The following is a 22,601-nucleotide window of genomic DNA, read 5'->3' as shown; positions in this document are numbered from 1 at the left end:
GTGGGTACAACTGCAGATTCGGGAGCCATTTCGGATCTGACATTCTACGCAGAAGCTATCGCGCACCAGGTGGGAACGAACGCGGTTGGGAAGGACAGCGCCGCTGCTGCCGACGGGACCTTAGGCGGCAATACCACGTTGCGCTCTCAGCCAGGCCCAGCCCAGCCGGCCGCTCATCCAGCCGGCTGTCAATGTCGCCATCCAGCCCCGGATGCGGGGCCACACAACGAAAGGAGGAAGAACAACAACGGCAGACGGCGAAAGATGCGCAGCAAGGCTGAGTGGGCGGATCTTGATGGATATACCTTTTGGGGAGTAGAATATGCCCTGTCTTTGCTTTTCCGCCCCGTGACCTCACCAACCGCCGCCACCACAACCATCACCCGCAAACCCTCGTAGACACGCTCAACCCTTTCATGGCCGTCCCTAATCCTACATTCAGCATTCGAGGATGCCTAGGTGGGCCATGACAAACGCGACACAAGCCCCTCACTCTAGCCGCTCCACGACCACCCTCATTCCTTCAGCTCCCCCTCCTCCTCCTCCAACTTGACGCCTGACGCCACTGCCCCAAGCCCTGGTAACCCAGGTGCCCCCGGCACCGGCAGCAGCATGCGGCCTGGCGCCGGCTGGCCAGTGGGACCAAGCTTTGACTCCAGATCGGCCTTGAGCGCCTGCAACGACTGACCCGAGGTCGCTATCATGCGACCTATCTTGCTGTGCTCGTATTCTGATAGCATTTGGTCGCAAATGGCGGTAAGATCCTAAAAGGCAACGAGGCACAGCGGGAAGGGGAATTCGGGAAAGGCGGAATGCGGGTAAGGAAAGGCGGAAGGGGTGTTGGTGGAGAGAGCGGGAAGGAAGTTTGAGCAGGGGCGGAAGGGTGAGCTAAGGAAGGGTGCATCGGCGAGCGCATTTCAATGCGACCGCAGACGGGTGCGAACATACGCCTGTCCGCTATTGCCGTACACAGACCCATCCGCTATCGCCGTATAGAAGCCCATCCGCTATCGCCGTACAGAGGCCCATCCGGTATCGCCGTACAGAGGCCCGTCCACTATTGCGGATGCAGATGCACTCGCATGGATCAGCATACATGAGATGTCCGCTGTCGCCGCCATCCGCTCGTAACTATGCACATACCCACAAAGGCCATCCTACACCCGCATCGATGGCCTGTGTACTGCGCTGGTTCATCCCCTTAAAGGGAACTAAAGGGGACGGCCTGTGTACATGAAAAGCAAAAGTGCATCCTCAGAAGCACACACACGCACACACGCACATGAGGCGAGATCTCGAACTTCTCAAAGAAAGCATTGCCACGCGGCAACTTGGTGAAGTGCGTCCCGTTATCTATGTTCATCAGATCAGCCATCCACAGCGCCGCCCAGGCTATCTTGGCGGGAGGAAACTGCAGGCACAGCGTCGTGCGCAGGCTGCAGAGGGGCGGAAGGGCAGCGCCGCGGGTTTTCTTAGGTGTGTGAGGAAGATTGCAATCCAGAGAACAGAGGGCGGGCTTAACAACGGAAGGACGACAGCTGCATGGACGAACGCAAGGGTAACTGAATCCGTTGGGAAACTTGAAGATGGAGATCAACGATTGGAGACGATGAAGGTGGGAGACCGCCGATGCATCGGACACCAGCTGCGAATGGGGACGCATCACAGAACACCGTTCTTACCGCTAACATATTCAAGGTTATGATTCATCAAAAACCCGTTTTTCATCAATCCAGTACAGGATGAAGAACAATCATCACACTTGGCCACGCATCATCACCATGCTTGATCTGAAAGTGTAAACGAAAGGAAACAAGCCCGTTTCCAGCTGCACCTGTCGTTAATGAGGTTGAGGGAGTTCTGCACCAGCGGTTTGTACGGCGAGTCGTGCGGCACATCCATAAGCCGCTGCTCCTCTCGAAACCATTCCATGAGCGGCTGTGGAGGAAAGGGAAACAGGTAGAAGAGGGTTTCAAGGGCAGGAAAAATCGCCAACCAAGACAAAGCCCAAACAGGATTGTGGTAGTAAGGATAGGAAAACCACCATCTTCGTAAAAAACCCAACCCAAACCCAGAAAATAAAGAAAACAGTATTTCATGCTCAATGCTCAGACAAAAGATCACAAAAAGAGGACATGAATTCCGTCACACTGCCGCAACGCCGTGCATGGCATGGAGCCGCGGAATAAGTTTGCCGTACAAACATGTTCCTGACGTACCTTGTACGGTTGCTCGACGGTAAGGTCGAACCCCAGCGTGTAAAGCACCGCGCGCTCCGCCTGCAATACCTCCTCTCTAAGTCGCTCAAAGTTCACCTGCGATAATGTACGCCCACCACAGCATCAAACAGGAGCCCGCAGCAACAGTACTAGCAAAAACGTTGCGCACCAGCAGCATCAAAACATGAGAGTACAAGCATCCAGTATCACCAGCTAACAAACCAATGAACCACCAACGCCGGGTCGCCCCCCTCTCCGGACCTTACCGGGTCTTCCAGAGCGCGCAGCGCCCCCGGGTTCTTGGAATGTCGTATCCGCTCCATCTCCATGATCACGTTTTTGAGCATTTTAGGGCTCTCCTCAATCTTGGCGGCTAGGAAAAGACACGCCGTAGCAATGAGCTGGGAGGCAGGTTTGGACGGCAGACGGGACGGCAGACGGCGCGGGGCAGGGCGGGGAGAGGTGGGCATTTTGTGCAGGATTGGAAGGAAGAAACCAGTCACGTGATCATGGGCGCAGGTACAGCAAATCAGCAACAGCGGCTAGTACAACAGCGGCGAAGACGCAGTTCAAGGACACAAAGGGACGAGACTATCAACCCACGTAGACTGTAAAATGCATACGCTTAGACACTTACAAAGCGGTCGTTTTTCTTCATGGACTTGATGGCGAAGAACCGGTGGCACAGCGTGATGCCCCCCGCTATCCCGCCCCATTGGGGACTGCAATCGGGGAAAATGGAAATGCACCAGGTGCAGGGTGGGATGGGGTATGGGATTCAAACAATTGGGAAAGCTGCATGAGTTTAAACAGAGCCATAAACGAAATGTGAATGAGTGTGGACCGGCAGCCATGGGCCGGCAGCCATGAGCAAAAGAGGGAATCACCGCATGGACGCAAGCGCGAGTCACGGATGCGAAGGAGCAGCACAGAGGTGGGCGAGCAAGATGGAGGCGGCAGGTCGTGAAGCGGAAGTTGGGGTGAGGGCGAGTGCCTGGCAAGCAGATTGGACCGAGGACGGCTGGCGCGCGTGCGGGGCCCTGTGCAATGGAGGGGACGGAGGGCCGCGCTTAGGAGTGCACGCTGACGTGGGCCCAAGCCTGATGCCAACGTGAGCGGCCTAAGGTAGTGGGGAAAGCATGTAAGTTATGCATGCGAACATGCAAGGAAAGTGGGATGGACGCATAAGGCCTCCAAAACTAAGCCGGGAGGCCTGATGTGGCAGGGATGGGCGCTGGTTAAGGGCTAGTGAGAAATGTGTGCCATAGGATTAAGGCAGGAATAGGGTGGTGAGGGAGACTGTGATCGGACCTTCTGCCGGCATGTCCGTAATCGCGCAGCGCAACTCCCAGCGAGACTATTTTCCCTTCTCGCCTTTCACCCTGAGCACCACCCGCATGGAAAATCCGCCTTGTCGCCGCCAGCCCAATGCCACGCACACGTACTCTGGAACCCCTATAGAGGACCTCCACTCCCACACAGACCCCGGGGCCCCTCTTATCCTACACACGTCATCCTCCTGTAATGTTAAAGCAGTCGTAAGACACCAGCTCTAAAGGGCTTGCTCACACAGAACTCAGCATTTACTGCTCACATTTTCAGAGCTAAGCCCGCATCCTGGATTAGCTTGCAGTATTGCCGCCGCCAGATGCGCTCCTTATCCGGGTCCAGTCCGTCCCGCACGGAGGGGTTTGTGGCCTGGAGATCCTCCAGGGAGCGGAAAACGTAGCGCGCAGCCTTGCGGGCCTTAACACTCGCCAGGTCCTGCTTGTGCTCGTCCTCGCGCTGCACCTGACGCTGCTGCGAGACATAGAACGACCCGTTTCCATGATCGCCATCGTACCCCTGTGCATACCCTCCATCAAGCACGTAGCTGTCGGGCTGATGCGGGAAACCTGGGAAGGCCATGGCAGCCATTCTGACGTTTTTTGGGGATACTAGCTGTACTCCAGAGCCTAAAGGTTGACTGTCGTGAAGCTCCCGCGGCTACCCTGGCCCCGCTGGCCGGCCTGGGCAGCCGCAAGCAGATTTCAACCTACAGGAGGCAAATGCTAGCAGTTTAGGTAGATTAATCAAGATGATTACCATGCAGTCTTTAAAAAAATTATCTAAACGTTGTTTTTTCAGAGGGGAAGTTATCGCAACCTAAGAAAATCTGACAAAGCTTGGCATTATATAGCACTCCCATGTAAATATTATTCAATGCTTAATTTAGTAGCTCATCCCACCACACAAGTTCTCTGAACGCCTTCCATAACGAGTCTAACCGTGCGTTGGTACGGCTTTAATATGGCGGAAACAACCGAAATGCCTTTGAGCACATCAGTTTTGAACCATCGACCATAAAGCTGTTTAGGTAGCTTATCTGGGAAGTCGGTGTCGACGCCTCGCCGCCGCTATCTATTTTGCCGACTTGTGTCGGTCCCATAGTTACGCTCCTGGCCTCAGGGCAGGCTTTCAGAACAGTAACAACGTGCCGCAAATTAGTATTTTGTGATTTTTGCCCCCATCTGGTTACAGCCCCAGCCACGCCGTCGCAAAATGCATCTCAACAATTCCTATGTAAAAATGACCAAGAAGGGCAAGGTCATGAAGGTGTGGCTTTCTCTGACTTGGTCGTGAGTTGGGGTGATGCAAATAGCCCACGGCTTGCGGGTGAAGCTTTAGGGGGAAAGAGTTGCGGGTGTATCGACCCAACCACCTGGCCCCACGACACAACGGACAGTTACTTCCATGGCTTTCCCTCTCGCACCACAAGTTTTGTGCGGCGCCGCACGCCGAAACGTCAATGCCATGCTCTTTGGATCAACCTCTGGACATGATCCTACACCGCAGGTGGTCAAGGAGCGCTACCTTCGCGATGACATATGGTGGGTCCGGAACATGACGGCTTTGAACCCAGTGAATTCTCCTTTGACCCACATCACAATTCTCATCCTGTTCTAGGCATTTGCTGCTCGAAAACGCGACTTCAGTTGTAGCGCACGCAACCCCAAATCCACGCGCTTGCGCCCTGCTAACCTCCGCCCTTCCCTGCGAGGCCGCACCACCTCCTCTGGCCACCAGCATCATCCACCGCCTGCCTTCGTACAAACTTCCCCCCCAGCTGCCCCCACTTTGGGCGCTGGCAGTTCCTAACCGAACGCAACATATCCTTAGGACTGCCTCTTTGGTTTCCTTGCATATGTTCCCCACACTGCGGAAATGTAAGACACACTCACGACGGATTGCCACGATCGCGATAAACCCACATGCAGGAGCGGATCACCCTTGGATGCGGAGTGCGACCCCGCCTCGCACAAGCTTAGCGGCACCGCCCCCCACTACTTACTCATCGACACGAATGTCGCTCTTCATCAGGTGCCTGGCGCGATTGCCTTACGGGGATTCTTGACGTGGGCTGTTGAAAAATACTATTTCTTGTGATGCGTATTGACATGTAGTGGGTTGCTGTACGAGGTTGATTGTGCCGTACGGGATGTTGGGGACTGGGGGCGCCACGTGATGAAAGTAGGCGCGGTAGCAGCACGTGGTAGCCATGAGCACGTGATGGACGTGGCCAACGCGACGCGACCTCACATCCGTTAACGGTTACAACTGCCAACGGGCACGTGCGCATTGCCACCTCACCGCGGTTGATTGATGTACAGCTATGCTCTCGTCACCTTTACAGTTGTTGATGGAGAAGTAAGGGACACGCGTTAACACGGTGATAGCACCATAAGTGAACAGAAAACATGATGATACTATACGAAAGGAACCTCACAAACCTGGGCCTACCCTGCTAGCCAAGGTGACGTGCTGACGTGGTGCCCGGTTTTCCGTACACATCACATCGTGTCGAAGCTGCAAATGATTCTTGCAGTTTTATCTCCACGCGGCTATGTTTGTTTGCTTGTACAGCTTTATGATTGATTTCTTCATTATTCCTATCTGCCGCGGGCCCGGTAATTCCCTTGCCCGACGAAGTCCCTGTGTCTCTCCCTAGCTTCACCTACGCCGCTTGCTGCCGGTCTCCCTGTTCGTGCTGCTGGTGGTTTCGGAGCGCGCAGCTGGACTTTTTGGAGCATGCGGCGGTGACGGACGTGATTGTATGCACCACCGTGCTCGAGGAGGTGAGTTCCGGAAGAGCGCGCGCAAAAGGAAAAAGAAAAAGTGGGAGAGGACAATTCTCACATTGTTGCTGCCAGCCGGACTCGAAGGGGGGCTCCTAAGGCCCCGCGATCATGCAAAAATGAGAGCGGCTAGGGCGGGCCTCGAGAAGGACACCGCGTCATGGCCCCCACATGGCCCCTTTCCCGTCCTGCTCCGGTACAGGTACAGCACAAGAACACGTCAGCGTATCAGCGGCTGCGAGCCGCATGTGCCGCCCCGGCTAAGCGCTTCTACGTCTTCGCTAACGAGCACCACAAGGATACGCATGTGACGGCGGCGGAGGGCGAGTCGCCCAATGACCGCAACGACCGAGCTCTGCGAGTGGCTACCAAGTGGTATGCGGAGAGGATTCCGCAGGTGAGTGAGTGAGCTCTGGTAGGGGGTAGGCGGGTGATAATAATGGCTGGTGATGGATGACTCCTGGGGCTTGGCTGGTGGTTGGGTCGATGCCGAAATGTCATGTAAGGTCAGGTCAATGGGGCTCAGGCTACTTGCCTTGGGCTTGTGATTTTGTGATGTCAGGTGGATGATCAGGTGATGGTTTCTTTGTTGTTGTGTGGTGTGGTGTGTTGCAGGACAAGGTGCCGGTCATTCTGTTGACCAATGATGTGGCAAACCGCGCCGCCGCGCTGGCGGATGGGCTTCGCGCCATGAGCGTCATGACGTACTGCCGTACACTTCGGCAAGACGCCAAGGAGCTGCAGGTAAGAGAGGTGCTCGTGGTGTGACATTTTTTGCTGCATCGAAAAACGGCAAGAGAACAGTTTTGTTTGCAGCTGCGCGATTTTTTGTGGGGAAACTGCTTAAGCGAGAGCGTCTTCCTTACTTGACCCTTCTTCCCGGAGTAAATCTCCCTTTCTCTCTCCTCTGGTGTTGGATGTAGTTCATATCGTAATAGGAGCAGTAACAGGACATGCAATTAATAACCTGGTTTGCAAGACCCGGCGATGTTACCCTTTATCGGAATTCTGTAGTTTCTCGGGTTCGGCCAGGACTTTGTCTCCCCCCGGCTGTGCAGGACCTCGTCGCTTCCTCAGCAGACGCCGAAGAGCAGGAAGCAGCAGCGGCGGCAACGGCGGACGGCGGCAACGGCGGCGCAACGGCTGGCTCCGAAAACGATGCAGGCGGAGGTGGCGGAGGCAGCCGCGCTGCCAAGCGCACGAAGCTGTACAGCGAGCACCTGTCGTACAGCGAACTGATGGCGGGCATTAAGTCGGGTCGGTTCCACCAGGTGGGGTAGTGGCTGTGGTGGTGCTGGTGGGGCCCTATGGCTGTATCCCCTCCCCCGTTCCAGTCGCCACGGACGCCTTTCGGTCAGTTTTTACGTTTGCTACTATCTTGCCCTGGCAGCAGCTTCAATCGCGTGTGGTTCGTCTTTCTCCCCCGTTCCCTCCCCCGTTTCGGTCAGTTCTACGTCTGGTACACTCTTGCCCTGGCAGCAGCTTCACTCGTTTGTGGTTCGTCTTTCCTCCCTGTTTGCCTCCCTTCAGCCCTGGCCTTTTCCTGTTCGTTTTCTCCTTCCTCCCCTGGCGGTTTTCATGTTCTCCTCAGCTCCTAATTTCCGTCCATGTTGCTTCTTCAGGGCGCTCTGCGAGTGAGTCGCTTCAACTCGTTCGAGGGCTGGCTGGCCAGCGAAAGCGTGGGCGAGGACATCCTCATCAACGGCCGCGTGGATATGAACCGAGCCATAGACGGTACGTGTGACCCATGGGTCGTTTAGCACATTGCATTTGCTTTGTTTGTTTGGCCTTCCTTTTCCTTGACCTGCAGCAGGCAGTAGCAGAATGTAAATGTGAACGATTTTGCATTGTGTTCCACTTCCCCGTCACGCAACCCGACCTTGCACTGCCTTTTCGTCTCCGTGCCCGCCCACCCATTCCTTGCCTTTGACTTCCCTTTTCCCCCCCCTCCCATCACTTCAGCTCATCACCGGACGTCATTACTTAACCCTTCAGTTAATCCTTCAGTTTTTTACTCCTTTGCTTCTCATTTCCTGTTCTTCACATCCCGTTGTCTTTGTCCTGTGTTCGAATTTCTTCTCCCTCGAATTTCCGTTCCCTGATGATCCCTTCCCAAGTCCAGGCGATGTGGTGGCGGTGGAGCTGCTCCCCGAGAGCCAGTGGAAGGCTCCCAGTGCCAAGCTGCCGGGGGGAGCAGGCGCCAAGAAGTCGGCGGGGGAGGGGACCGCGGCAGCTGCGGAGGACGAGGGCGACTCAGAGGAGGAGCAGGGGCTGGAAGAGGTTCCTGAGATCTTTCAGGTACGAGTGGGCCGGTCCGACAACCGACGACCCAGCCCCGCTGGCCTGAACTGCTTACAAGCGTCTGCTTCTTTAACCTGTCTATGCGTTTGTTGTACATCTGTACGAATGTATGTGCATCTAGGGTAAAAACTGAAATTTAAGAAAATAATAATTTAGACGCTTATTAATTCTTAGCACTGTGAATGCAAATGGCTAGGTTGCGCCGGGCGAGCACTTCAACGACTCGGCTGGGACCGGGCGACGACCCACGGGTCGCGTGGTGGGCATCATCAAACGCAATTGGCGCACTCGGGGGTATTGCGGCAGCCTCAAACCGCAGCGGGTGCGCTCCGGCGGTGCCGCCAACGTGCTGTTCGTACCGGTGGAGCGGCGCTACCCGATGATACGGTAGGTTTCGTACGTAAGTGCCGTACATTAGCTGTGCCGTACAGGGCGCAGCGCACATGTTACCGTTACCATTGGTGGGCGCCTGGAAAGCCGGTCTTCGCCTTTGCGTTGGACGCTGTGCTAAACTGCTTGTTGGTTAACACATGAAGCCGTGACTCATTGCATACCTTTCGCGCGCCGCTTCCCCTCCGCTCGAAGTCCATTCCTGTCACCCTCCCGGGCATTCCCGTTCGATTCCCGGATCATGATTTTTTTGTTTATTTTTCTTGAACCTCCTGATCCCGCAGCATTCAGACCCGCCAAGCCGACACTCTTATGGACAAGCGCATCGTGGTGGTGATTGACGGCTGGGACGCGGACAGCGCCTACCCTCGCGGTCACTACGTGCGCACACTGGGGATCATTGGCGACAGAGACACGGAAACGGTGGGTCTGCGGGTCCGGGTCACCAAATCCTGTCTGTCTGTCTGTCTGCTCGGAGGAAAACAGCATCGCATTTCCGTGACGGTGTGCGCATCCATTCGCCCTTACAATCACCCCAAGAAACCTCACACCTCACCCCAACCTCACCCCACCCTACTACACATCACCTCACATCCTCCGAAACCACACTGCAACCAACCCTTCCAAATCCAACAGGAGGTGCTCCTGATCGAGAACGACATCAACACCAACCCCTTCACGCCTGCCGTACACGACTGCGTCCCGCCGCTGCCCTGGTCTGTCTCCCCAGCTGACCTAGCCGACCCGAACCGTGCCGACCTGCGGCATCTGGTAGTGGCCTCCGTCGACCCCCCAGGCTGTAAGGATATTGATGACGCGCTGCATGTACGGAAATTGCCGAATGGAAATTACGAGGTACGGCAGTCTGGAGTACGGGACTAGCGACTGGGGGAAGGGGGAAAATGGGAGGGAGGGATGGGAAGGGAATCTGTGTGTGTATATGTGTGTGGGGATTCGTGTTGGCCTTTTCGGCCAGTCGTGTTCTTTTTAATACCACCGGTCCACCTAGGCTGTTTTCTACCCTTCTATCGTCTTGTTGTACGAACGTCCTTCTTTTCCAAACTCGCTGACCCACATCTAGCTATCCAGCAACCCCGCCGACGCCTTCATCCTAGCTTCCGACCGACCCATGGTTCACAACCGCGGGGCTCCTTCCTCCCAGGGTCTTTGTCTGACGACTCGGATGTCGTACCTCGGCAGCCCCTGAACCCCTCCCAAAACCCCGCCTTTCATTCCTATTCACTTAACCACATACATACAAACATACGCACACGCGCGTGCACATCCACATATGCTCGACTGTAAAGATACTTACAGTGTGTGGTATTTCCATCATTTCTTCCCCAACCCCCGGCGGCGCAGTTCATTTTTCTGAAAGAACACCCCATACCTGCCCATAAACTGTTTCCCGTGCCCCGTCTGCAGCTGGGCGTGCACATCGCGGACGTGACCCACTTCCTGAAGCCCGCCACCGCCATGGACCTGGAGGCGGCTCAGAGGGCCACCACCGTGTACCTGGTGCAGCGGCGGATCGACATGCTGCCCAAGCCGCTCACGGAGGACATCTGTAGCTTGAGGTGGGAGCGGGGAGAGAGAGGGAGAAGGGAGATGGATGAAGGCAAGGGGAGGGGGTGGCCGGAGGGATGGAATGGGGCAGGGGTGAGAGGGAGAGAGAGAAAGGAGAGGGATGGAGGGAAGGATGGAGAGAGGATGAGATGTTTCTTGGCATTCACATCGTGTGTTCATGACGGCTTCCACCCGCGTCCCCCCCGCGTCCCCCCGGCCACCCCCCGCGTCCCCGGCCTTCCTCCCCCCCGGCCCCTCAAGGTGCAACGTGGAGCGCCTGGCTTTCTCCGTGTTGTGGGAGGTGGACGAGGAGGCGAACATCCTCAACACCACCTTCATGAAGTCGGTCATCTCCTCCCGCGCCTCCCTCACCTACGCCGAGGCACAGAGCCGCATTGACGATCCAGCCATGAACGACGACCTCACCGTCAGCCTGCGGTGCGTCGTGGTACATGGTACATGATAGGGGCTGTGGTTGAGGCCGTGTGTCCTATGCGTTGTGTGCTGTGCGTGTGCTGTCTTTTTGTGATCCGAGCCGCTGTATGTGCTGTATGTCAGGTGGTTGTGTGCGGCTGAGAGAGCGGCTGTAAGAAGTAACGAGGGGCTGGGGATAGTCGATAGGGGCTGAGAAGAGGAACGGCATCCGACGTGCTGTGTGATGTGTGATATGTTCTGGCGTCCAGGCGGGGTTTAGATTGCTTGGTTGCGCTGTGCTCGAGAGGCGCTGAACTAGGGGGCTGTGGTTGGTGAGCTGCGCATCCTGTGGCGGGACGTGAGGGTAATTGTCAAGGCGCTGGGAAGGAGTCTGTTCTTGGTATCGCTCTTGAAGGGGGGCTGTGCTGCTACTGCTGATGCTACCGCTGCTGAAGCTACTGCTAATGCTGCTACTGCTGGGGTTCGGCACTTGAACGACATGTGGTGTACCTGCCAAACCTCTTCATCTTTGCCTCCTCCCCCGATCCCTCACCGGACTTCTCCCCAGCACCATGAACAAGCTGGCCAAGATTCTGAGAGCTCGGCGAGCGGCCGCGGGTGCCCTTCAGCTGGCCTCCCCTGAGGTGAAGTTCACGATCGACACAGAGACGCACGACCCGCTGGATGTGGGCATGTACCAGGTAAAGAGCTGCGCGCGCTGCGGGATGGTGTGGCGATGGGTGCGGGTGGATGGGTGCGGGTGGATGGGTGCGGGTGGATGGGTGCGGGTGGATGGGTGCGGGTGGATGGGTGCGGGTGGATGGGTGCTCTATACATTTTGGCAACTGTGAGTTTGCTTAGGGTTTTGTATCATATAAATCTCTCGCTTAGAAATCCCGTGTCTTTCTTTCGTGTCTTCCTTACACTACGATCTTCTGGGTGGTGTGGCAGTGATAGCTGCTAATTAGTTGCTTACTCGCGCTAGTCAGTTGCTTGCTACAGCTTCATTCGTTTTGCCAAGTTTCTGCTGTAACCCACCACCGCATCCGTTTCGCCGCTGCCACCGTCGTCGTGATTGCGCATCGTCGCCGCCGCCATCGACGACGTAATCGTTGCCTTTGCTGCCGCCACCGTCGCCTATTCAACGTCGACGTCGTCGTACTCGCCGCCCATTTCGTCACCGTCGTCGCGGTTGCCGCCGCCATCATCGCTGCGCGGGGCGGTTCCTCCCCCGCGTCACCTCTTAGGTTCGCGAAACCAACCAGATGGTCGAGGAGATGATGCTGTTGGCAAATGTGGCTGTGGCGGAGAAGATCCTGCGCCACTTCCCCTCATGCTCGCTGCTCCGACGCCACCAGACACCGCCACCCAGGCAGTGAGTGTATCTCCCTCTCCTTACCCCGACCGACCACCCCACACTCCATACCGCTGCCCAAACAGTGTGAGTGTATATCCCCCCCTTTACCACGACCCATCAGCAACCAATTTGATGCTTTTTGCAGGTTTGAGCCCATCCTGAAGGCCGCCGCCGCGGCGGGCTTCTCCATTGACATATCGTCCTCCTCCGCGCTGGCGGCCTCCCTGGACGGGGCGGTACGGGAGGATGATCCGTATTTTAACAAACTAGTGCGTATCATGACGACGCGTTGTATGACGCAAGTGAGAGCCGGAAAGGGGCGGAAAGGGCCTGAGGGGACGGGAGGGAGCGGAGTGGTGGCATGGGAGCGTGGGGAAAGGGTCTGAGGGGACGGGAGGGAGCGGAGTGGTGGCATGGGAGCGTGGGGAAAGGGTCTGAGGGGACGGGAGGGAGCGGAGTGGTGGCATGGGAGCGTGGGGAAAGCTGTGGGGGGATGTGAAAGAAGCTTTGGAGGGGCTTTCCCTGTCAAATCTGAATTGCTCTGCCTGTTGGCGTCCACTGCCTGGTTCTGGTTTTAGCTGCCCACAAAGCTTCCTGCGCTATAGCGTCCGGTTACCTTCTTTCCTCAGCCCCACCCGGGCCCTGTCCCGACCTCTGTCCCGCCCCACTCGGCGGCCTACCACAGGCCCAGTACTTCGGCAGCGGTGACCTGGCTCCCTCCGAGTACCACCACTACGGCCTGGCCTCCGCCCTGTACACGCACTTCACCTCCCCCATCCGCCGCTATGCGGATGTGGTGGTGCACCGGCTGCTGGGAGCCGCCATCGGCCTGGAGCCCCTGCCGGACAGCGCCAGGGACAAGTGGGTCGTTTCGGGAGGCTGAGGGGTGGGAGGGGGGGAGGGCATGGGGGCGGGGGCGGGGGCTCTAGGGGTCTGACGGGGGGTTGCTGTGGGTTAGGAAAGGTTAAAAGAGTTATTGTTTAAGATATATACCATTTATAACCATGAAAATATCTTGAGCATCCTAGAACCCAGAACGTGGCAAGTGCCTGTACCACCTGGACCTCAAGGTGCAAAGTCCAGGTCCATTACTTCTTAGCGCTCATGGCCCTCATGGTGCTGATGGCGCTGATGCAACACCCTCTCTAAACGTATCCTTCTCGAAATGTTCGTCCCGCCGCGTCCACGTCCCGCGCCTCGTCGAACTCGCGGTTGATTCCCGTGGATGGTCGTCTTTCCTAAACCTGCACCTCCTGCATCTCTAACCCACTCCTAATAGTTTTACCATCCCGTCATGGTTTTCCCCCCCCCGCAACCCGTCTAGGGATGCCCTCCGTGACTGCTCCGATAACCTGAACAAGCGCCATCGCAACGCCCAAATGGCGGGTCGCGCGTCTGTGGAACTGCACACGCTCATCTTTTTCAAGAACCGCAGCGTGGTGGCGGATGCGCGAATCACAAAAGTGCGGGGGGGGGGTCTGTGCGTGTGTCTGTGTCTTTTTTGCTTTGTTGTTTGTGTTGTTACACATGCCAAGGCCAACTGTGAGCGCTTTGAGCACCACCCCGCATTCATTCTCCCTCGGATTAATACTGTAGGTCAAGGCCAACGGCTTGGTCGTGTTCGTACCAAAGTACGGCATCGAGGGGCCGGTGTACCTGACCGCCCGCGACAAGAACAACGCCACTTTGGCCTCAACTTCCGAGGCCGCCGCCGCTGCTGGGGAGCGACTCCTGGGTCATCCATCGGCGCGGCCGCAGCAACAGTTCCTGCTGGACGAGGAGGCACAGACGGTCACTTCAGCGGATGGTTCGGTGCGTTTTGCGCTGTTTGACAAGTGCGCGGTTCGAATCTCGGTGGAGGAGGGAGTTGCGCACAGGAGAACGCTGGTTCTGAGTCTGGTGGATCGAAGCGAGCTGCCGGAGAGCGAGCGAATGGGCTGATGACGGGCTGACGGTCCGATGGTTAGGCAGGACGCTGGCTCGTGGAAAATACAAATAAGCAACTGTATGAACTTACTGGAAAAGCAATTGGTTGAAAATGCTGTTATTAAAGTAAAAGCTGGAGGAATGGTACAGGACGATAAGGAAAAAGTTAGTGGTGACAAGATGGGCGGATGGAAGTATGGGGTTGGAAGTGTATGGGCGTTGGACGGTATGAGCTGTGTTTGGGAGCGGGATTGTATGTAAATATGTATGTATGTGTGTTACACCTCGGTTGCGTTACCCAGAGAGGAGTAAGGAACCCATACGAGCCAGCAGAGGCCCAAGAGCCTAGAAGCCACAAGCTAGGTAAGGGACATAGTACAACGCAAAAGTCCTAGCATCCAAGTGTATGTGTGTATGTATGTATGTCTAGGGGGTAGCTGTGAGCGAGGACTATGTGAGCCCATGAGGTTGGGCTTTGGGGGCTGCTAGGGTTAGGAAGATAGAAGGAAATGTAGGGATGGGGAAGCTGTACGGGAACTTATGTGGGTTTGGCGGTTGGTGAGAGAAGGCGTGTGCACCCCACCGACAGCGTGCTGGAGGGCTGCAGAGCTGAAGGACCGATCCACAGCTGACCTCCGATGAGACAGTGAAGAGGGAAAAGGCGAAGCAGGTGACATGTTTAGGTGACATGTTTTAGGGGTTGCTGACATGTTTGGGTCGCGTGTGTTTGGTGTGCTTGGGAGGACGGGAAGCTCATCTTGTAAATATGGATATGCGTGGAAGAATTTCCGCAATTGACAATACCCGAAGAGGTAAAGCAGTAGGATACAGGTAAAGGTTAGGGTGGCGGAGCACTGCATTAAGCAACGTGACCCACAGCAGGTGCCCTGGCATGCAGCTTCGCCGTGACCGTGCCGTGTTATTGTGCTTTCGCAACCTGGCGTGATGGAGGCCGTGCAGCGCCACAGCGGCGGGTGATAGGTGTGGCAGGTGACAGGGTTTTTCCGCGAGCGTGGCCGCGAAAGCCTCGTCATCAAGCCGCTTCCCCCTCTTGGCAGGTAGTTGCTATCCTCCTCCGCCTCCCCCTCTTCGTCCACATCTTGTTGTTGCTTCATCATCTTCTTCGTCGTCGTCAATGTGGACCGATTTTCAAGTACAGAAAGCTCAGTCAGAAGAATGCAAACTGTAGGTAGGTAGGCTAGGTGGCCGGGATGGAGCGGGGTTTGTGGTCGCATACCGTCCGCGACACCTGGCCCAGACGAGGTGCCGCCCTGGAGCGATGCTAACCGATTTCTTGCCAGCGCGCTGCTCGCAATTCCAGCACAACCGTCTTTTTCTCTTAAACAACAGCAATTTGGTAGGGTTGACGAACGTGAAAGAAACTCGACCCGAACAAAGTCGAGTTTGTCATGTCAACGGTATAGCATTCCTTCAAGCCACAAAGAACACAGTAGTTCAAATAGTAATAATAGTAATGCTCTTATTATAGGAACAAGTATTTGCTCCGTTCTTGTATGTGCGATAGCGACAGCGACGTGCGGCATTCCAGCCTGCAATATGTGAGACAGAAAAGATGATAAATGCCTTATTGCTACTGGTGAACTTTGTAAAAATGAAAGCAAAACTGTCCAATGTCTTTCTGTACGGCGACCCTCAACACCACTGCATGACCTGCCAAGGGCTGCAGACACCTCACTGACACTGACAACCCTCCTAGCCCAGGCCTGTTCTTCTTTCCCATTGGCTCCCATCATCGCAGTGTGCCCAAACAAAACTCCATCCCTTCCGCCGCCATTGCCGCCATCACCATCCCCGCCATCGCCACCACCTGCCATCGTCACCCCTGCCACCATCATCATCACCACCGTCGCCATTGCCACTGTTGCCATCCCCACCGTCACCATTGCAACCGTCACCATCCCTGACGTCACCATCCTCACTGCTGCCATTGCCGCCGTCGCCATCCCTGCCATCACAATTGCCACCGTCGCCATCCCTGCCATCACCATTGCCACTGTCGTCATCCCTGCCATCGCCACTGCCGCCATCGCCATCCCTGCCGTCGCCATTCCTGGCGACGGCGGGATCAATGGCGATGGCAGGGATGGCGACAGTGGCAATGGCGGCAGTGGGGATGGCGACGGTGGCAATAGCGATGGGGGGGATGGCGACGGTGGCAATGGTGATGCCATCGCCATTACTGCTGTCGCCATCTCCACCGTCACGATTGCTGCCGTCGCCAACAATTTAGAACCCCTGGTGTGCTTCTCCGCTAGTTGAAAATTAATTACAAGCTTGATGGCTGTTTTAGCATGCCGCGCGTTTGTGTGCCTCTGCAGGTTGTGTGTGTGAATTTTCTGTAGACGTCCAGTCAAAAAAACGGGGGAGCCACCGGCTAAATGCTTTAAACACGACAGGGACCCTGGGGAATTCGTGTGGGCGCAAATGATGCATATGCTATATAACACTGAGGTCGCCGGCCCAGTGTGGCTGTTTTGTCCTCCGGGGTGTGAAAGAAGGGAGACATGTGTGGCGCGCCATCCCTCCCTCCCTCCATCCTTTCACCCTACCCCCACAATCCCCTCACACCACCCCCCACCCTCCACAATACCTTTTCTCACTCTTATTCCACCCTCCCTAAGTCATCCTCCCTTCAACTCCCATCTGCCCTCCCTTCTGCCCTTCTGTGCCTTCTCCTCTGCTGTCCCCTGCTCTCCCTTGCCCTTCCCTCCGTCTTTTGTGTTTGATATGTGTGTGCCCTCTGCCCATGTGCTCATGTGTTCACGGACACACCCCTGCGCCGCCCCGTGCAGCGCCGTCCTCCCCCGCGCCGCCCAGTGCAGCGCCGCCCTCCCCTGCGCCGCCCGTACAGAAAGACATTGGACAGTTTTGCTTTCATTTTTACAAAGTTCACCAGTAGCAATAAGGCATTTATCATCTTTTCTGTCTCACATATTGCAGGCTGGAATGCCGCACGTCGCTGTCGCTATCGCACATACAAGAACGGAGCAAATACTTGTTCCTATAATAAGAGCATTATTATTATTACTATTTGAACTACTGTGTTCTTTGTGGCTTGAAGGAATGCTATACCGTTGACATGACAAAGTCGACTTTGTTCGGGTCGAGTTTCCTTCACGTTCGTCAACCCTAACAAATTGCTGTTGTTTAAGGGAAAAAGACGGTTGTGCTGGAATTGCGAGCAGCGCGCTGGCAAGAAATCGGTTAGCATCGCTCCAGGGCGGCACCTCGTCTGGGCCAGGTGTCGCCGCGGGCGTGCTGGGGAAAGTCGTAACTAAGGAGCATGGTGATGTATGAGAAACGTGGCCATATAAAAATCTAAATGACTTGCATTATAAAAGAAGGCAAACTATCTCGAAATCCAACTGCCCTTCGCTATTAGCGACTCCTACCATATGTACCACAACTTGTCACATCCCAAGACAACTGTTTTCATAAACCGGCAATCCAAGCCTTTCTGATATTTAACGAGGTGTAAATGTGCAACACCACAAGTTTAAGTCGCCTGACTACAGCCGTCGTACACAAATAAGAAATGTGCAATACACTGCTGAGGGTGTATTTCCAGTGCAGATTAAGGCCAGGGATTAAGGTCCCGCTATTACCGGCTAATCCCCGGCTAATCCCTGGCAATTAGTAAGGCCTGGGATTAGCGCGGGATTAAGGCCGTACAAAGGGCGATGCACATTTTTTGATGCGATCTCGAAGCTAATACTACCAGTTCTGAATTCCTTTGGATTAGCACAGGGATTAACACTAATCTATGGCCTTAATCCGCACTGGAAATACACTTCGAGTGTCCTAAAGGTGCGCCAATTAGGTAGTCGCATCCATATCGCCTCAGTTGATGACGATACGACTTTGGGTAGGGTTCAGGAGCAATTTCTACTACGGAGCAGACAACTTCGTGACACCCTATGTACCGCGAATTACTTTTCAGTAGCATCAGTGTCTTCGCTGGATGACATGGTTTGATTCGACAGCGGCAGTTGCCCTCGATACACGCAATTGCTCAGTGCCTATGCTTTAATATATTGGTTCTTCTTCCTTTTCGATTTGCTGTTCACAACTTTGTTGTGGGTTCGACCTCACTGAGCAGCATGGCATGGACAAGCTTCTACTGTACGGTGCTTCTATGCATCATCGCTCCCTTGCATGTCCATAATAACGGACACAGTGTGTAGATAAGTGAGCTGAGCCAAGTGCATGTCTGTGAAGTAACTCTTCGTGCAGCATGCGTCACCATCATCTATTCCAAGCAACGTCCTGCATTTCGCACCATCGACCGTTTCACGCGAAGTCGCGATGCCGTCAAAACGCTGCGGTCTTGAAACAAAAACCAGGCATCGCGTCAGGAAGGCCGTCCGGAATTTACATCCGTACCTCATCATCATAGGATAATAATAAAAAAAACGTCCGGACGCATCCGCTAAGTGTCGGCGTGTTGCATCATAATCACACGAGGACGCCACAGGACGCTGTAGTAGCCAACATTCCAATCCCGCAACGTTACAGGACAAGCTGCCGAACTGCCCCAACCCTTCCTTCCATCTTACCCTCCATTCACGGCTGGACGTCGGCCCCATCTTCCGAGGCCTGCTGTACATGCAGCACGTGTATGGGAACATGACAATTAGGGCAGGCACGGCAATGACGGCGGCGAAACATACACCCCCCACTCCCCCGACCAGCCCCAGCCAACCTCCATAGCATCAGGAACAAGAAAGAGGGGAACGGGTAACGAATCGACAAAGAAAAAATACCCTGGCACAGACGTGCCCCACCACCACCTGCACACATAAAAACACTTGCCGTACTACGATATCCCTATCGGAGTACGACAGCTTTTTGTCGCCCCACATAAAGCTCATGAGAGCCCCAACCCTTCCTCCATCTTACCTCCATTTCCGGCTGGACGTCGGCCGCACCTTCCGAGGGTGCGCCTCATCTGAATCGTTCCCACAACAGCCCCCAGGAAGCGAATACGGATAATACGACCCTATCCTGCTGCTACTGCCACTGCAGCTCGTGTACGAGGTCTTGTTGAGGCGAGTGATATTCCATGCACAGGAGGGCCTGTAGCGGTCGTGACGGAGGTCCATGATGTGTGCGTGTGAGAACCCAAGCACTGATCACACACAAGAGCAGGGGTCGTTGGGGGCGTAGTCATCTGTGACGACCTAACGACCTAACGAGTTTCATTGTGAATGACGGTTGAAAGTTCATCGAGTATGTAAGACCCAATGGGACAGAGAACAGCTGGTGCTTGTGTTGGCGCCGTCACGGTGGATGTGCGAGTGAAGGTGTGGTGGAGTGGAAAAGGGGAGGGGAGATGGTGAAACGGCCATGTGCCCGAGTCTCTCGAAAACACAGAAAGTGGCTATGTACACACGATGGCTGCGCCGTAAGTGGAACTCGTCGGATTAATATCATGTCGCCACCTAAGACGGCTCCCTGAAGGCTTTCGCAGCAAAGGCCGCACATCCCCGGCGCATCAACTCTGCAGGTCCCTCGCCGCTGTTCCAACCTTCCTGTACCCTGTTTTCCGTCTAGAGGTCCACACTAATGCTGTTTACAGATAAAAGGACGTTATTGCGTAGATGTGCGTAGTATATTCGGTGGCTATGGCTTCACTGCGCCTCTCTATGCTCTAACAGCAGTGGCTTCGTGCGCTCGGACATGCCGATAAGCGTTTATAGTCACAGGCTAGCTATGAGACTGCATTCATGTATCATCGAACTGATGGTAATCACTAGTCTTAGAGACTGTAAGACACCGCTAGAGTAACAAAATGAGTCAATGCGGATGCTCATCACAAGTGTGTCACTCTGAGAATCGATGCTGACAGACACGCAGAAGGGCTTTAAGACTAGCCGGGTTCAAGATCCGAAACGTTTGCAACGCACACTCGTCAGCCTGTCGGCCAATCCCAGGTCATAGGTTCTGTATGACTGTCTGTCAATCTCCGGGTTCTTGGCGGAGTCTATCTGTCCCAGCCAATCCAATGTCTCTCGACACATCTAGTCTCTCGGAGTACGGATCACCCGCGGACCTAACACCTATGGGGCCTCTGTTTGGACTTTTCCTATATAAATAAACACCGGGGTCCTGGTGAAGCAGCTGACCGCGTACTAAAGTATATAGATGCGGAAGATGCCGAAGTACCGTAGTGCTACTTATAGTTCGTGATCGCTTTGTTCGGGGAGGGGTCAAAAAACTTTCTGAAATTTGTACGTGCTCTTTGAATTTCGGGGAAGGCCGGTCCAGATTTTGCGGGCATGATACAAATTTCGGGGCCCCTTCCAACGTTTCGGGGCTTTTCAAACTGCAGCTTCCAGTCAGTCTCCCTCCACCGGGAACCCTTAGGCTCATGGTCTCTCACCATTTTCGCACTTTGGAAACGCCCTAGCAAATTCTGGACCGATCGTACAGTTCAGTACCAGTGGCAACGATCTAATAACCAGCCGCATTGCGCTCGCGCCTAGCAACCTCCTCGTGCTCCATTCGCTCACGCTGGGCCTCGACAACAGCATCATCAAGCCTGGTGCAACTCCAGCTAGGTCGCTCACCGGAGCGTTTGGTGCTAGCGGTTTCATCCCGTATTGAAGCAGGGTTGCCTGTCTTGCACGTTTTCCAGCGTTGTTCATGTCCTACGCTTATGACTATATTCTATGTATTTAAGAGCTGATTTCCGCCTTGAAATCCTAGTTTTTGCAAAGTTTGATCGACCGGCTTCGGAGGGTACGATATTTCGGGGCTGCGGTCCCTGGGGATACCTTAGAATTTGTACATGCTACATATTCGTGGTGCCTCCCGAATTATTGTAGCACGAACTATAAGTAGCACCACGGTAGTCAGCATAAAGAAGGCCGAATGGTCAGCAGAAAGGAGGCGGCTGCGGCTTTCACCGCTGCCGCGAAGGCGCTGGACGTGCGCGGGAAGGAGCTCGGCGACTTGTGCTTCGCCCTGTCCAAACTATTGGGGGAGGAGCTCGAGGTGTTTCCGATAGACGGTGACAACGAGGCAATTGTTGAGTTCATGAGGTCCGTGAAAGGTAAGAGTGGTGCGGGTTCAAATCTGGAAAGGAGTTCACTCACACGCACCCAGCAACCCCGCACCAAGATCTCATCTCGACGTGTCCCCTCAATTGCTCTCATGTTGTGCAGCCTCGGCGGCTGGCCTCGGCATGGGGAGCGCGGCTGGAGCTGGTGAGTTGGTTGTGCTAGCCCAGGCTTGACCTGACCTAAGACTCCGGCTCTAGTGCTCCGCCTTACCTTGCCATACCTTCAGATCTGTAAATAGTGTGAACGCGCATAGATTGTACGCCAATTACTAACATGTGTTCGCTCCGGAATAAACATCTGCAGTTGTTCTCGAGCGGCTGGAAAAGCTTGAGGAAACGCTTGGGGAGAAGATCCGGGAGGAAAATCTCCAGCTTGAGGAAAAGCTCAAGCTGGAGCTTGGGGAGAAGATCCGGGAGGAAAATCTCCAGCTCAAGCTGAAGCTTGGGGAGGAGCTTGGGGAGATCCAGGAGGAAATCAGGGACCAGAGCCAGTTCGTGCGAGTCCTGATGCAGGGCGACATCACAGCGACATCCAGCAAGGACAGCACGCCCTACCGCGAGAATGCCTTCAGGTACTACGGCTACAGCGCCAGGCCCGAGACCGTGAAGTGCATGGTGACCGGAAAGGACATGCCAGCCGCCAGTATCAAGGCGGGGCATATCTTCCGTCAGGGCTGGAACCGGGGTTACCTGGTAAGTCTGGATGGCTGCGGTGTAGAGTTGCTGTAGAGTTATTAATTGTGCCCGGAGTGGGCCAACACATGAGCATGCTACCAACAAGACTGGGTCTCTTCCACCCGGCCGTGTCCTTGGGCTGCTCCGCATCCACTCAATAGTTGCTAACTGAATCCCCTTACCCCTGCCGCGTTTCAGAGCTTTTATCCTCTTGCTGTTGCACGTATGGGTCCGGGTGACGGTTGTTATCAATCTTGAGCCAGTCCTTTCCTCAACAGTCTATGTGATTAGAGCTGCTCACACACGCGCGCACACACACACACACACGCGCGCGCACACATACACCAAAACATGAGATCCTCCACTTACTCCTACGCTGTGCAGCCGCTGCTGGGCGTCACCTCCGTGCACGACCCGCGCAACATCATCCTGGTCCGCACGGAAGTGGAGACCGCTTTCGACCGGTTTGAAGTGGCCATCATTCCCCAGAACGAGGGTTATCAGGTGAGCAAGAATGCTGGTTCCGGGGCAGGTGAGGGGTGGGTAGTCAATGA

At 55.2% G+C, this 22,601-nt stretch overlaps 3 protein-coding genes across 3 annotated transcripts in view; 2 read left to right on the top strand and 1 right to left on the bottom strand.

Annotated features, from left to right (window-relative positions):
- Positions 1 to 368: 368 nt before the first annotated feature.
- On the bottom strand, positions 369 to 4,136 carry VOLCADRAFT_120142 (uncharacterized protein; the record flags this gene model as incomplete). The annotated part of the gene is made up of 7 exons (XM_002945610.1): positions 369 to 764; positions 1,283 to 1,436; positions 1,835 to 1,938; positions 2,220 to 2,315; positions 2,486 to 2,620; positions 2,857 to 2,941; positions 3,814 to 4,136. The coding sequence occupies 7 exons, from the start codon at positions 4,134 to 4,136 to the stop codon at positions 516 to 518; spliced, it is 1,146 nt and encodes a 381-aa protein (XP_002945656.1). The 3' UTR covers positions 369 to 515.
- Positions 4,137 to 4,760: 624 nt separating this feature from the next.
- Positions 4,761 to 14,303, top strand: VOLCADRAFT_55673 (uncharacterized protein; the record flags this gene model as incomplete). Its single annotated transcript, XM_002945970.1, has 20 exons — positions 4,761 to 4,814; positions 5,055 to 5,089; positions 5,477 to 5,579; positions 6,272 to 6,334; positions 6,537 to 6,731; positions 6,950 to 7,098; positions 7,518 to 7,605; positions 7,957 to 8,068; positions 8,457 to 8,614; positions 8,832 to 9,022; positions 9,310 to 9,406; positions 9,665 to 9,850; positions 10,490 to 10,602; positions 10,853 to 11,029; positions 11,574 to 11,706; positions 12,253 to 12,380; positions 12,508 to 12,664; positions 13,048 to 13,223; positions 13,687 to 13,825; positions 13,959 to 14,303. The coding sequence occupies 20 exons, from the start codon at positions 4,761 to 4,763 to the stop codon at positions 14,301 to 14,303; spliced, it is 2,799 nt and encodes a 932-aa protein (XP_002946016.1).
- A 6,818-nt stretch (positions 14,304 to 21,121) lies between these two features.
- VOLCADRAFT_102629 (uncharacterized protein) overlaps positions 21,122 to 22,601 on the top strand; it is a gene marked incomplete at its 3' end in the record, with an annotated part of 8,603 nt that continues 7,123 nt past the window's right edge. The window contains exons 1-4 of the mRNA XM_002945969.1: positions 21,122 to 21,363; positions 21,476 to 21,517; positions 21,677 to 22,065; positions 22,432 to 22,579. Coding sequence (XP_002946015.1) covers positions 21,183 to 21,363; positions 21,476 to 21,517; positions 21,677 to 22,065; positions 22,432 to 22,579 — 760 coding nt within the window. The 5' untranslated portion in view covers positions 21,122 to 21,182. The remainder of the gene's footprint in view (positions 21,364 to 21,475; positions 21,518 to 21,676; positions 22,066 to 22,431; positions 22,580 to 22,601) is intronic.

The sequence above is a fragment of the Volvox carteri genome (genome assembly GCF_000143455.1).
Source record: "Volvox carteri f. nagariensis unplaced genomic scaffold VOLCAscaffold_1, whole genome shotgun sequence".
Taxonomy (NCBI): Eukaryota; Viridiplantae; Chlorophyta; class Chlorophyceae; order Chlamydomonadales; family Volvocaceae; genus Volvox; species Volvox carteri.
Note: the sequence above shows the minus strand (reverse complement) of the source record. Positions and strands in the feature narration are given on the sequence as shown.